This window comes from Canis aureus, chromosome 9, assembly GCF_053574225.1.
Source record: "Canis aureus isolate CA01 chromosome 9, VMU_Caureus_v.1.0, whole genome shotgun sequence".
In the NCBI taxonomy this organism is placed as follows: domain Eukaryota; kingdom Metazoa; phylum Chordata; class Mammalia; order Carnivora; family Canidae; genus Canis; species Canis aureus.
In genome coordinates this window covers 4479796-4494184 of record NC_135619.1, presented here as the reverse complement: position 1 = coordinate 4494184, position 14389 = coordinate 4479796, and the positions used below count along the sequence as shown (strand labels likewise).

Sequence of the window (14389 nt, the reverse complement as noted above, 5' to 3'; positions counted from 1 at the left end):
TTGAGGGACCTCCATACTGTTTTCCATAGTGGCTGTACCAGTTTACATTCCCAGCAGTGTGCAAGGGTTCCTCTTTTGCCACATCCTTGTTAGCCCTTGTTTCTTTTGTTTTTGATTTTAGCCATTCTGACAAGTAATATCTCATGGTAGTTTGGATATGCATTTCTGTGATGATGAGCATATTTTACGTGTCTGTTTGCCATCTGTATGTTGTCTTTGGAGAAATGGATGACTGGAAAAGCATTCTCTGCCAAAATCAAGGAAGAGTAGTCAGTCATAATGCTGACGGGAACTTTTCAATCTTCCTTATCTTGTGGGTTAAATTAGGAGTCTTATGAAATAGTGACTAAATGATTTTAATTACATGTGATAGTGGCTTAGTGGCTTAGTGATGTTTATAAAATCAATTGGCAATTATAGAAGTTCTCTTCCTGGAATGTCCAGTTCTCTCACAATTGAAATATTTTAAAATTTTATGTATTTATTTTAGAGAGATAGTGTGAGCACACAAGCAGGGGGAAGGGCAGAGGGAGAGGATTCTTGAGCAGACTCTGCACTGAGTGTAGAGCCTGACACAAAGCTCGTTCCCATGTTCCTAAGATCACGACCTGAGCTGAAATCAAGAGTCGAATGCTTAACTGACTGAGCCACCGAGGCAACCCTGAAATCTTTTAACCAAAATTATCAGCAGTGGGAAAACTTTGTGTAGCTTCATTTTTCTTCAGTATACTGTGATTAGGATTTTTTGTTGGGCTGATACTTTGAAAAAAGATTTAATTATAACCTATCAATAAAGATACTTAAAAGTATTAATCAGTATCTATGCTCTTTTGTGGGGTGGGAGATTTAAAATTTATGACTTAAAGCAAAATTTTATTTTTGAAAAAGCATTTTAAAACATTTAATACTGATAAATCTGCAACATTTATTTCAGTTCTTAAAAATCATATTATTTAATGCTTTTAAAAAAATCTTAATTTGACAGATTTTTGCTGTTTAGTCTTAATAAATTTAGGTGGGTTATATTCTTAACATGTTAAAACTTCCTCATTACTTACAATGTACATTAACTTAAATATTTATGATTTCTTTTCAGTGGTTCAACTTGAATTCTCTCTTGACGGGTCCAGAATTAATATCAGACACATACCTTGCACTTTTCCTAGCTCAATTACAACAGGAAGGTAAATAAAGACTGAAATTTTTATAATGTTATCTTTCAAGGGAGCTAAATTAACTCTATTGGGTGTAAGTATAATAATAATTGTTTATAGCAGTGAAATCATCTTTATGTTTTACTTGGTGAATGTTAATCTGTGATTTGGAAGACACTGTCCAGGTAGAGTTTTCACTGACTCTTGGCCCTCCGCCTGAGGAGTGTGCTTCCTTCACCCCACTAAGTAATGGCTCTTCCAGACCCCATAGATCCCATGACTAAGAGTGGGGGGTGGGTATTCTTCTGGCTTCTTCTTGCCCCTTCAGGCCACTATTCTTCCCTAAAAACTCCAGCTCCTTTAACATACCTGACACTAGAAAAAAAATTTAAAAACAAAAAGGAAACTCCAGCTCCTTTAACATACCTGACATTAGAAAAAAAATTTAAAAACAAAAATAAACTTTCCCTCTTACTCTTTTGCATTCATCTGTGATCATCCTTTTCCTTGGAAGATTTTGGGGTCTGACTTACTGTTTTCTCTCAACTTGGACTCTCATCATTGTTAGTGATTTCTACATCAAAAATCCATCCAGTTCAGTACCTTGCTTTTTATTTTCAAAGAATATTTTCTTCACTCTTGCCTTACTATTACCAATAACTGTACCATCTTCAAATCCCAGTCACATTTTACTCTTTGACAATTGCCTTCTGTCTTTACGCTATATTTTCTCTGTTTTTCCGTATCCAACAATTCTTTAAACTCTACCCAACATTCCTCTTACATCTATACTTCTGTCTGAACCTGCTTATTTCTGTAACCCATCATTATAATCAATCTGATGTATTCCTCGACTTCTTTTTCCTTCCTTTCATCGTACTTCCATGACAAATGCCAGCCCTGGTTAAAGTCAGATCTTGGGTTTGTTCATTCCTGCATCAGAGTAGCAGAACATGGTTACAGAATAACATAAATTAGGATGGCTGATTTTGCTTTAAATATATGATCACAAGTTTCAGAGGATCCTTTAGGGCTGCTTGACATTCCTACTGTGTTTTTGTAGTAAGTTCACTCGCCTCTTTCCAACGTGCTTATTTTCCAGTGCATCTCTTTAAACCTCTGATCACTCCCCTCTCCCTGACTCCTAGCTTATGGCTTGTCTTTATATTCTGATAAAACAGAAGCAATGAAAAGAGAACTTGCCCATCTTTCTACCAGCAAATGTGTCAGCTTGCTTCTATGTTAGCCTGTGCGTTGAGCCCTAGTAAAGTAGCTAGTAGGTGAATTGTGCCCTGCTCCTGACCCAGACCATCCTGTCTACTGTGGGGTGGGATCCCAGCTCCTCTCACTTATTCAATATCTTTGCTTCTGCATTTGTCTACTTTCCTGCATGATCACTTCACCCCCTTTTTCTGTATTACTTCTATCAACAGAGATTAAACCCTTTGTTTCTATTGACCAAAAACGAAAAAGTCTCTCTTGACTCCAGAGAAGTCCAGCTACCTGCCATTTTTATTTTCTCCTTAGACTCACCTCACCTCTTATTGTCTCCTGTTACTGAACTCATTCCAGTCACAATCATAATGAGCAGAATCACTGTCATAATGAGCATTTAACCAAAAAGCCTTCTTCCAAGTTCACCGGTGACCTCCACATTTGTATTTCAATCTCAGTCTTCCTTTTATTGGACCTCATCTACTTAAGGGCATAGTTGATGATCCCCTCATGTGGATGGTACAGAATAAAACTTTTTCATTGAAAATTTCAAACGGAAAGTAGAGAAAATGTGATGAATTCTCATATATCCTTTACCCAGCTTCAACAATTATTTCATGTCCAATCTTGTTACACTTTTTCCTTCCCTGGCTTATTTTGAGCATCTTATTTTTTCTGTGAATTTATTTGAATTAAAGTATTTCAAAGCAAGCACTCTTAAATACATAGCCTCAATGCTACAAGCATACAAAAAATTTAGGCATAATGCTTTAATAACATCAAAGATGCCATCAGTGTTCATATTTCCAATCTCTCTGGTTGTGTATTAGGATTTTTTCACTTTAGTCAGGTTGAAATAATTATTAATTAATGCAATTAATTGCATTGATTGATGTCTTCCAAGTCTACAGGTTTCCTCTTTTTTTCCCCTTGATTTATTTTTAAATAAATTTTTTATTTAGGATTTTATATATTTATTCATGAGAGACACACAGAGAGGCAGAGACACAGGCAGAGAGAGAGACAGGCTCCATGCAGGGAGCCTGATGTGGGACTCAACCCCGAGACCCCAGGACCACGCCCTGGGCCGAAGGCAGGCACTAAACCGCTGAGCCATCCAGGGATCCCCCTGTTTTTTTTTGTTTGTTTTTTTTTTTTTTAAGAAATGGGTCGTTCTTTCCCATGCTATGAATTTTGCTGATAACATCTTTATTTTTCTCAGAGCCCTGGATACCCAACAGACTGGCCTTTTAGAGTTTGAGACTTGATCAGATTCAGATTAATTTGAGGGCAAGGTGGGGAGACAGTGGAGCACTTCACAGATGGTGTGACACTTGATGTCTGGTTGTCTTTCTGTGATTTGAGCAACTACTGATGTTGAGTTCCTAGATTGATGCAAATTGGTGGTGATAGATTTTATCATGCCTTCCTGTATTAGCTGGATACTTGTACACAGATAAAATTTGATCAGTGATTTGGTTCTCCTAAAGTATAGTTTTTTTGTTTGTTTTAAAATTTTATTTATTTATTTATTTTAAAGATTTATTTATTTATTTATTCAGAGAGAGCAAAAGAGGCAAAGACACAGGCAGAGAGAGAAGCAGGCTCCATGCAGGGAGCCCGACATGGGACTCAATCCCAAGTCTCCAGGATCACACCCTGGGCTGTAGGCGGTGCTAAACCGCTGTGCCACCGGGGCTGCCCTATTTATTTATTAATGAGACGCACAGAGAGAGGCAGAAACACAGGCAGAGGTAGAAGCATGCTCCCCATTGGGAGCCTGATGCCGGATTTGATCCCAAGATCCTGGGATCATGACCTGAGTCAAAGGCAGATGCTCAGCCACTGAACCACCTGGGTGCCCCTGAAGTTTAGTTCTTCTGGGAGAAATAGGATAAATGTTTCTTCATTTTATCGCTTTTAAAGATGAGTTGGGTTCATCAGTGTCCTTCTTCCAAAGGTAACCAGTTAGTTTGGGGTTTTTGTATGTTATGGTGAACTAATCCATAAAACATAGTTTGTGTGTTTTGGTCTATTGTCATTATTATTCCTATTGATACTAAGCTTGTCCCATGTAGACCAAGGAGAGCCTTTTGAAGTTGACTCCTAAGTTTCCAAAATGACTGCTGTAGCTTTTTGAAGACTTTCTCAAAGGCAAGGTGTTTCAGGCTTACCTTGTATGTTTCTTGCCCGTTTAATAATACTGCTTACTGCTACTGGGTTTGTTGTCATGTTGTTCTTTCCAATTTACGTTTAGGATTATAGTATATTTACATTTTTGATTTCATGTACTAGTATGTTTTTTCCTTTCATGCCTAAACCTTGGTTCCTGAGTATACCCTTCCTTCTTGAAATACTGTCCACACTTGGGTTCCAGGCCACTATGCTCTGGTTTTCCTCATATCTTGTTTGCTGCTTCTTTCAGATTCCTTTTGTGGGTCTTATTCTCTTGGTAGTCTGTTGTGATGAAGTGACCCAGAGGTCAGTCCTTGGACAGTTTCTTGATTATGTGCTGTCCTATTATTTTAAATATCATCTCTAAAAAAATCAGTATGCCTGTAATTCCCATATTTTATCTTCCGTCTACACATCTATCCTGAACACCAAACTCCTCACATTGACCTCTCCACTTGGGAAGTCCAGAAAGCATTTTAAACTGAACATGTCTGCAAAGGCTGGTTTTTCTTCTCCCAGTATATTCTGTCCATCAGGTTTTCTGTCTTAGTAAGTAAGGGTCTCTCTTGCATTCCATTTCCTATATGTTACAAAGAAGCTCAGAGTACTTTTTAAACAATGGAATGCATGTTACAGCACTCCTCTCTCTTCATCCTTCAGTCTCTTAACAGCATACTTAGAGTGAAAGCTAACCCCTTGAAGTATTTACTATGCCACCTGAACAAAACAAATTTCTTTTTTTTTCAAAGATTTATTTATTTATTCATTCATTCATTCATTCATTCATTCATTCATGATAGACATAGAGAGAGAAGAGAGGCTGACACACAGTCAGAGGGAGAAGCAGGCTCCATGCAGGGAGCCCGATGCGGGATTTGATCCTGGGACTCCGGGATCGCACCCTGGGCCAAAGGCAGGCGCTAAACTGCTGAGCCACCCAGGGATCCCCTGAACAAGACAGTTTCTGATACTCCTGATGCTCTTCATGGAATGCCATGGTGCGGACACGTTTACTTTAAGATCTGGAAACAGTTTTACTGCCATAAAACATGCTAGACCATCTAAACTCTGAACACATTTGTCCTTATTTTAAAAAAGTACATTAGTCATATTATGTCCGTGTTCAAAAAATAAAGGTTAATGTACTGTTTTGAATTTTTCGATTAATAGTGGTTTTGATCTTTGTTCATTTGTTTTGTTATCTTTTAATGCTCACAAAGGATATCCAGTAATAAGTACCAGAGTTTAAGAAAAACTTATGGTAGATAAGCTTAAATTGATTAGAATGACTTAGGTATAGTCCACCCATGTTCAGTTTTTGTGTGGAGTATTTAGCTGTGAAAACTCTAGCTTTTTAGAATCATATTTATAAAAAATTACACTGAATCAGTGTAATTCTTTGAAAATATGAACCACATCATCAACACCTTGACTAGATTCTCAGCGTTGGATTCCCAGCTCCTGTTTTCCGTGAGAGGAGTGTGGATGTGTCAGGGTTGTGGGGGCAGCTATTTCTACAGATGATTGGTTTAACCCATATTTCACATTATTACACACATTATATGATTATGTCCTCATGACAGTCCTCTGAGGGAGGTACCGTATCATCAGCATCAGACAATACTCAGTCTTGGAATTGGAAGAGGTAGGATCAAAGCCCTGGCCATCTGATTCCAAATTCCTTGCTCTTCTCCACTCTGTTACTCACCTCTCTATTACATTTAGTGATTAGTCTACTTGGTCATGCATTGTTTTGGTAGGGCCCTTTGCAGACATTATTTCATTCACAGTCACACTATGAGGTGGCTCTTCCCATCTTACAGATGGAAAAAGTGGGGCTTAGTGGCTTTGAATAGTTTGTCTTGGATCACCCTGCCAGTAAGTGAAAGAACCATTACCTGAACCCAGCTCTTTCTCACTCTTCAGCTTGTATTCTTTCCACTATACTGTGTTGCCTTTCTATCTGTTATCATTTTAAATCTATTTTTAATCTCTTACTAGCTGTTTTAGTTTATTTTTGCCTCTTTTTTAGGTTATTCTATATTTGTTGTTAAGGGTGATCTGCCAGATTGTGAAGCTGACCAACTTCTACAGATGATCAGGGTCCAACAGATGCAGAGACCAAAACTTATTGGAGAAGAATTAGCACAACTAAAAGAACAGAGGTAAAATAAAGCCTGCAGCATGGAGTATATGATAGTATTTCTTTACAAGAATTATATTTTATATTTCTATTCTTTTTTTTTTTAAGATTTTGTTAAGTAATCTCTACATCCAACATGGGGCTTGAACTCAGAACCATGAGAACAAGAGTCTCATGCTCTACTGACTGAGCCAGCTAAGTGCCCCAGGAATTATATTTTCATGCTTATATTGGACGGATATACACAAAGTACATTGGTTCTTTTATGGTTGGTGATTTTTTTTTCTTCTTTAGACTTCTTATATTTTTAGTGAAGTTTTCTGGTTTAAACTTGACTCTTTGAATTACTTAATTAGCTTATATGCACATCATAGCACAATTTTTATGCTATTAGATTATCAAAAAATGTTTAATTTTTGACTTATATAAAATCTTGGTTGGGGGGCTGGCTGGCTCAGTTGGTGAAGCATGTGACTCTTTTTTTTTTTAATAATAAATTTATTTTTTATTGGTGTTCAATTTGCCAACATATAACACCCAGTGCTCATCCCGTCAAGTGCCCCCCTCAGTGCCCGTCATCCATTCACCCCCACCCCCTGCCCTCCTCCCCTTCCACCACCCCTAGTTTGTTTCCCAGAGTTAGGAGTCTATGTTCTGTCTCCCTTTCTGATATTTCCTACCCATTTCTTCTCCCTTCCCTTCTATTCCCTTTCACTGTTATTTATATTCCCCAAATGAATGAGACCATATAATGTTTGTCCTTCTCCAATTGACTTATTTCACTCAGCATAATACCCTCCAGCATGTGACTCTTGAACTTGTGGTTGTAAGTTCGAGCACCATGTTGGGTGTAGAGATTACTTAAAAATAAAATCTTAAAAATTATTTAAAAAATCTTTTCACTTATAAATGTCTGTGTTTTATCTAAAATAGAAGACTGGAAAAAATAATAAAATAGAAGAATGGTCTGCAGTTACTCTCTGGTTTTGTTCTTTAGAGTCCAGAAAACAGATCTGGAACGAGTCTTAGAAGCAAACGATGGATCAGGCATGTTAGATGAAGATGAGGAAGATTTGCAGAGAGCTCTGGCACTAAGTCGCCAAGAAATTGACATGGAAGATGAAGAAGCAGATCTCCGCAGGGCTATTCAGCTCAGTATGCAAGGTATCTGCATGTGGATGTGTTGTTGAAGAATTGATTCAGATTATTCTTAGTTACCCTGGAAGTTAATATTATTGTTAATAAAGGTTCTTTGACAGTTATTGCAGAAGCAATAACTATGTACATACGATCAGGTAGGTATTTTAGCTTTCTTACAAATAACTTTTTACAACCTAAGTTATATTAGGACTAGTTAAATTTTTTAAAGATTTTTTTATTTAAGAGAGGGAGCCACAGAGAGAGCACAAGTTGGGGGGAAGAGTAGAAGGAGAGGGAGAAGCAGACTCTGAGCAGGGAGTGAGACATTGGGCTCCATCCTGGGACTCCAGGATCATGACCTAAGCCAAAGGCAGACAGACGTTTAACCAACTGAGCCACCCAGGTGCCCCTGACTACTTATATTTTTATTCTGGTTTTTCTGTTTGGTTATAATACTATACTAACAACAATAAATGGAGCTTAATCTTTAGAGAAGAATCTTTTTTTTTTAAATTTTTTATTTATTTATGATAGTCACACAAAGAGAGAGAGAGAGAGAGAGAGAGGCAGAGACATAGGCAGAGGGAGAAGCAGGCTCCATGCACCGGGAGCCCGACGTGGGATTCGATCCCGGGTCTCCAGGATCGCGCCCTGGGCCAAAGGCAGGCGCTAAACCGCTGCGCCACCCAGGGATCCCTAGAGAAGAATCTTTTAAAGAAGGGGAGGCTCTTTCCCAGACCAGCTATTTTGTAAATGTATGCTGTTGGATACAAAGGAAGGCCTGGGTAGAAAATATTTTAAAAGTCTACCACTTGGTGTACAACATAACAACTTAAGCCCACTTTGATGGGCCCACCTTGATAGTGACAGAAGCCCACCAGCAGAAGAGAATAAAGATGTATCCCCTAGATGGGCATCCCTGGTGGCTCAGCAGTTTAGTGCCACCTTCAGCTCAGGGCCCGATCCTGGAGACCCAGGATCAAGTCCCAATGTCAGGCTCACTGCATGGAGCCTGTTTCTCCCTCTGCCTGTGTCTCTGCCCCCCCCCCCCCCCAGGAATAAATAAATAAAATAAAATAAATAAATAAATAAATAAAGATGTATCCCCTAGGGAATCCAGGCAGAGGGACTTGTCCAGAACGTAGCCTCAGAGAGGCCTCTGAAAGGTATGGGTGATTTTCTTTGGCAGTTTTGTTTTCATCTAATTAACATGAATTTCCCTTTTACTTAATGAGATTACTCAGTGGAATTTCTCAAATATCTAAGTAAAATTGAGGTTCCATTAATATAAAGGTTATCCTTTTTATCCTGAATTCTCTTGCCTCCTGGCATACCTTGGAGTGCTTCATATATGCAATCCCATTTTTAATTCATAGAGCTCTGCTGGACTAGCCCAATAATGAACAGAACAGCTATTTAAATTTTAGATATTTTCATGTCCTTCGTTTTTCTTCCTGCTTTATTACATGATCGATGCAGGATCTCTGATTGGTGTAGCTATTTAGTGAGAACACACTTAAGTTGGTGTAGCATGCAAGTATTTTAGGATAGAGGACTACAGAGAATGGGTTTACTGTTACCCACTTTAAATTGCTTCTAGTTGAAAGTACCGATTCATTGCTAGCAAGTTAAAGAGGGCATGCAAGCGTGGTGTTAATGGCTCTTCCTACCTGGTTGGTTGTTGGACTTACATCCTCACACCTGCTATATCACAGATGGATGTGGACACAGGTTATATTTGAACTGCCTTATTCAGATTTGTCCTTGAGAGTTTCAGAGCCTGCCTTATATTTATAGAATAGTAGCACAATATTTTTAAGAAGAAAACTTTTCAAAAACTTGCCCAAATAAATATAAACATAGTGTTGCTCAAATTGGTAAGTAAAATGATTGTTTTTTTGTTCTGTTTTCTTTTGTTTTCAGGGAGTTCCAGAAGTATATCTCAAGATACTCCACAGACATCAGGTATACATCTTACTTCAGAAGAGCTACGGAAGAGAAGAGAAGCCTACTTTGAAAAGTAAAGTAGTTAGTACAATATTAAAATTGCGTATTTAATGTGTACTTTGTTTTGTCTACAGTTTATACACACAGAGCTTTTGCTTAAACTATTTTATTTAGGATTCTCTCCTTTTAAAAGATTGTTACCACCTGAACCATGAACATCTGTGTGTATTTTTTTTTTTTAATTTACAGCAAATAAACTGATATCATATGTAGTTTTAGGGAAAACTTTTGCCTCGATATCAGTTAAGTTTATCTGACATAAAATGAAGGAAACCCAGTAAAATTTCAGTCATTAAAAGAAAATGGGATTGGACCAAAACAAGAACAATGCCATAAGATCCTCTGGATGTGCTTCTTGGTTACCTGACCAATTCTGCAAAGTTCTTTTATCCATTAACAGGAAAAGCAGCATTGTGGTCAGGGAGCACACTCTCAGATAGAGGCGGTAGGTAATTGTTCTTACTGCCACTCTAGGGTTTATATGCAGGCCTGTTGGCATAGGGATATGGGAGCAAACCATAAACTTGAATCATCAGCTCCTACAGCCCAACTCTGTAAGTGTTCTCAAAATAAAAAACAAAAATGTCATCTTTTCCAGTGACTACCATTCACAAATTGTCTTCCCTTTTTATTTTTTTAAGGATAAAACTTATCTTAAAGGCTACACAGTAGTCTTTAGATAAATATTCATATCCTCTGATCCCAGGTCAGAAACCAAAAGGCTGGTGGCTGAATCTGGCCTGTTCACTATGTTTCATCAGTTCTGAGATGTACATATTTTCACATTTCAACATCTCTGCAATTGAGTAGCATCTTACAATAGTAATTGGCAGTATTAGTGGGATCTAAAATATTGGAGCATTTTACATTTAATGATGTAATGAAGATAATATTTACCTTGTTTTCTGTTTTTTTTTTTTTTTTTAAGTCACAACTCAGAAGTATATGAAGGAAAGTTCTGATCAGCTGACATCCTCTTAATGTGAGATATTTCTAGTCTTTATTCAGTGATAGATTGATGGATTTAATTATATATAGAATTTCAAAATAGTGCTTATTAGTGCTTTCAAATTTTTAACTTCCTTTCAAATTTTTAATTTTTCTAGTTTTTTAATTATGATAAACTTCAAATATCCATAAAAGTAAAGAAACCAGGATAAGGAACCCCTGTTTACCCATTGCCCAGATTTAGCAAATATCAGCACATGGCCAGTCGTGGTTTTCTATGCCCTCGTCTCTCCTACTTTCCCCTCTCTCCCCGCCAAGCTGCGATTATTTTATGACAAATCTAAAGCATTATATCCTTTCATCCATTCTTTAGTAATATAGCCAGATGTTACTGTCACACTGTAATGTTAATAATTATCACATGATAATTATGTGATAATTTTTATATCTCAAATATATAAAATATTGTATATCTCATTCTCTCAAATAAAATATATAGCTTTTAAAGATTCCACGTATTTACTTGAGAGAAAGAGGGAGAGAGAGAAAAAAAAAGGAGAGAGCACGCATGCACGCATGTGCACACAAGCAGGGGCCGGGGCAGACGGAGAAGCAGACTCCCTGCTGAGCAGGGAGCCCCATGTGGACTCCATCCCAGGACCCTGGGATCATGACCTGAGCTGAAGGCAGACAGTTAACTGACTGAGCCACCCAAGTGCCCCAAATAAAATCTTTAAAAATAAATAAATAAATTTTTTAGATTTTTTTTTTTTTTTGAAAATGTGAAACTCTTATTGCATTTAATCTTTATAGTAGAAAGAATTTAAAATGAGCATTAGTATAGCTCCTTCTAGGTTGGAGGATAGTTGACTGGAGAGGAAGATGTGCAGTGATGGTTTCCAGCTTCAGTTTCATCCTCTGCCTCTTGGTTTGACCTTGAAACTACTTGTGGGAACTTGAGGAAAACTAGAGAATATTTGATAATCACATGTTACTGAGAAGAGTTAAGAGCTAACTTCTTGGTGTTTCTTTTAGGCATTATCTAGTATTCAGAATCTTGTAGGGCTCATTAGTAAAGGAGCTGAGAAACAATAGTAGTTTCAAATATTAGTTCTTTCACCAGAATTCCTGATTACTAAGCCTACAAGGTCCTTCTCTCTCTAGCTTCCATCTTTGGGAAATCAGTTCTAAGGTTATAGAGCCACTCTTTGTTCCTTCTGACCCTCTCCAAACTGACCCTGGTGATATTGTTATTTAAACAAATTTTGAATTCAAAATAAGGCTTTTTTCCATTCAAATAATTTGTTATTCACTCAAATAGTTTTTTTTTTCCTGTAGAGTATTTGAAGCTTCATTCCTAATGTAGAAACCACAGTATTCATGCATCAAGCATAAAAATACTGTTTAAAAACGTACCTAATACAAAGTCCTAGTTAATGGGGGCACCTGAGTGGCTCAGTCAGTTAAGCATCCAACTCTTGATTTCGGCCCCGGTCATGATCTCAGGGTTGTGAGATAGCCCCACATCAGATCAGGCTCCCTGCTCTGCAGGAAGTCTGTTTCTCTCAACAACCCCTCCCAACCCCCTCATCCTTTTCCCAACTTGTGCATGTGCATGCTCTCTCTAAAATCTTAAAACAACAACAACAAAATCCCAAGAAAGTTATAGTTAATGAGTGTTAAGTTCGCAACTGAGATGAGTTTTTTCAAGAAGTAATCTTGAAATCTATTTTATCTATTATAAAACCCCAAATAAGAACTCTTATTATGTTAGCAATGTTACCATAAAATTTAGCTTAAAAACTCACAGACTGAGCATCAAATTAGGCAATGTGTGTAAAACTACTGTGTAAATTGTAAGGTATTCCACAAATGTCTTAGCGTATTTAATATCTTTTCCAGGTGTAGCTTTGAAATGATGGAGATTCTTTCCTTCTGTTACTAAAAAAGTGTTTTCCAACAAAGAGAGAATTACTGGGCATTGTCTTCATGGTCACAAATTGCTATGATTTTTTGATCATCTAACTCTTGAGCCACCACTTCAATGGCATGGCATAACAGGATTCAGTTTAAGAAACAAGCTACTAGGGGTGCCTGGGTGGCTCAGTCAGTTAAGCGTCTGCCTTTGGCTCAGGTCTTGGTCCCGAGGTCCTGTGATGGGGTCCGGCACCGGGCTCCCTGTTTAGCTGGGAGCCTGCTTCTGCCTCTGCCCCTCCCTGCCATATGCTCTCTCTCTCTCTCCCTCTCTCTCTCAAATAAATAAATGAAATCTTAAAAAAAAAAAAAAAAAAAAAAAGCTACCAGAGGTATTTTAAACAGGAAAGTAATTAGTACAGAAACTTGGCTTACACAATCCTAAGAAGAGCTGGAGGTGCAGGCTATAGGCCAGGTCTCAGAAATTCCATAGACCAAATTCCATAGACTTGTTGGAAGAGCTGTGCCACTTCCCCCATTGGCATCATGGGGAATCGGGACATGGAGTTTAAGAACACGCTGCTATAGCTCTGATCCTAGATCAGGAAACTGCCATCACAGTTGCCTGGACATGGGAATGGGAGTCCCCGCTGCAGCTGCTGTGAAGCAGAATCCTGGTCTTGGCAGCTTCCCAACCTGACTTGTGTGCAGAGAGCAACCAGGGTAGCAGGAGGACAGCTGTGCCTCCTTTCTGCGGAGTGCTTAACTGATAACCATAATCCTAGCTATACAGTGACCTAAGATGTTGTTTTAGCTCTCTAGCCTCTCTGATTCTGAGGGCACAGTCAAAGCTGCAGTGGGAATGGGTACTGATTTGCTGTTTGAATATATTGCATCTTATGGTGTCATCCAAGATGAAAGGTGTCAGAATTGTTTCAAGGTTGGCAGTTCATCTACTTCTCACTTTTAATAAATTTAAAGTAGAATAAAGGTTATCCCTCTAAGTCACTGTCTCACCTACTACTCTCTTACATTCTGACCTATTACCTTGATCGGAGGGGGAAAGGGCATGCATGGAGAGAGATCTCATGGGCCAGAATCCCTCCTGCTTCACAGCCTGTCCTTCCTGTGCACACCTCAGAATCGGTGTGTGCTGGCGGGAGCATCCTGCCCTCTTGTGCATCATTAGCCACACACACCCGAGAATAAACCAAGACAAACATCAGTGTACTTGGGTTTTCTTTGTTACTCACATTTAAAACAGAAGAGTCTCTAGGGGAAAAAAAAGTATGCTATTCTATTAATAGCATTACTGGTAAATCTAAAATACTAATTCCTTTAAAAGTCCTATGCATTTTTTTTTTTAAAGCTATGGCTTCTCAGAGTGTCAGCTGTTTGTAAATTTTGTTAATTTTCAACATATATGTGGTATGATGTGAAATAATTTTAAATTTATGTAAAAGTAGAAATAGTTTAGAGAACTCCCTATATACTCTTTGCCCAAATTCCTCAATTGTTGACATTTCTGAGGGATTTGAGAATAACTTGCAGACATGATCTCCCATTACATCTCAATATTTCAGTGTGTATTTAAGTACAAGGACACTGTCCTACATATTTACATCATAATCATCGTGTTTAAAAGTTTAAAATGTGAATTTTTCTGACATTGTTTTTCCATCCGAAAGAAATA

At 38.0% G+C, this 14389-nt stretch overlaps 1 protein-coding gene across 12 annotated transcripts in view; it reads left to right on the top strand.

The window, feature by feature from the left end:
• ATXN3 (ataxin 3) overlaps positions 1 to 14389 on the top strand; it is a 35817-nt gene that overhangs the window by 11436 nt on the left and 9992 nt on the right. For 8 of the 12 annotated variants that reach the window (XR_013385802.1, XM_077908521.1, XM_077908520.1 and 5 more), the window contains 4 exons: positions 1097 to 1184; positions 6577 to 6709; positions 7685 to 7851; positions 9751 to 9847. Coding sequence is in view for 10 of the 12 variants with exons in the window: in XM_077908521.1 (XP_077764647.1) it covers positions 1097 to 1184; positions 6577 to 6709; positions 7685 to 7851; positions 9751 to 9847 (485 nt within the window). In the remaining 2 variants the exon portion in view is untranslated. Of the gene's footprint in view, positions 1 to 1096; positions 1185 to 6576; positions 6710 to 7684; positions 7852 to 9750; positions 9848 to 10762; positions 10817 to 14389 lie in introns of those variants that run through there. The other 4 variants (XR_013385803.1, XM_077908524.1, XM_077908522.1 and 1 more) reach the window with 2 other exon arrangements.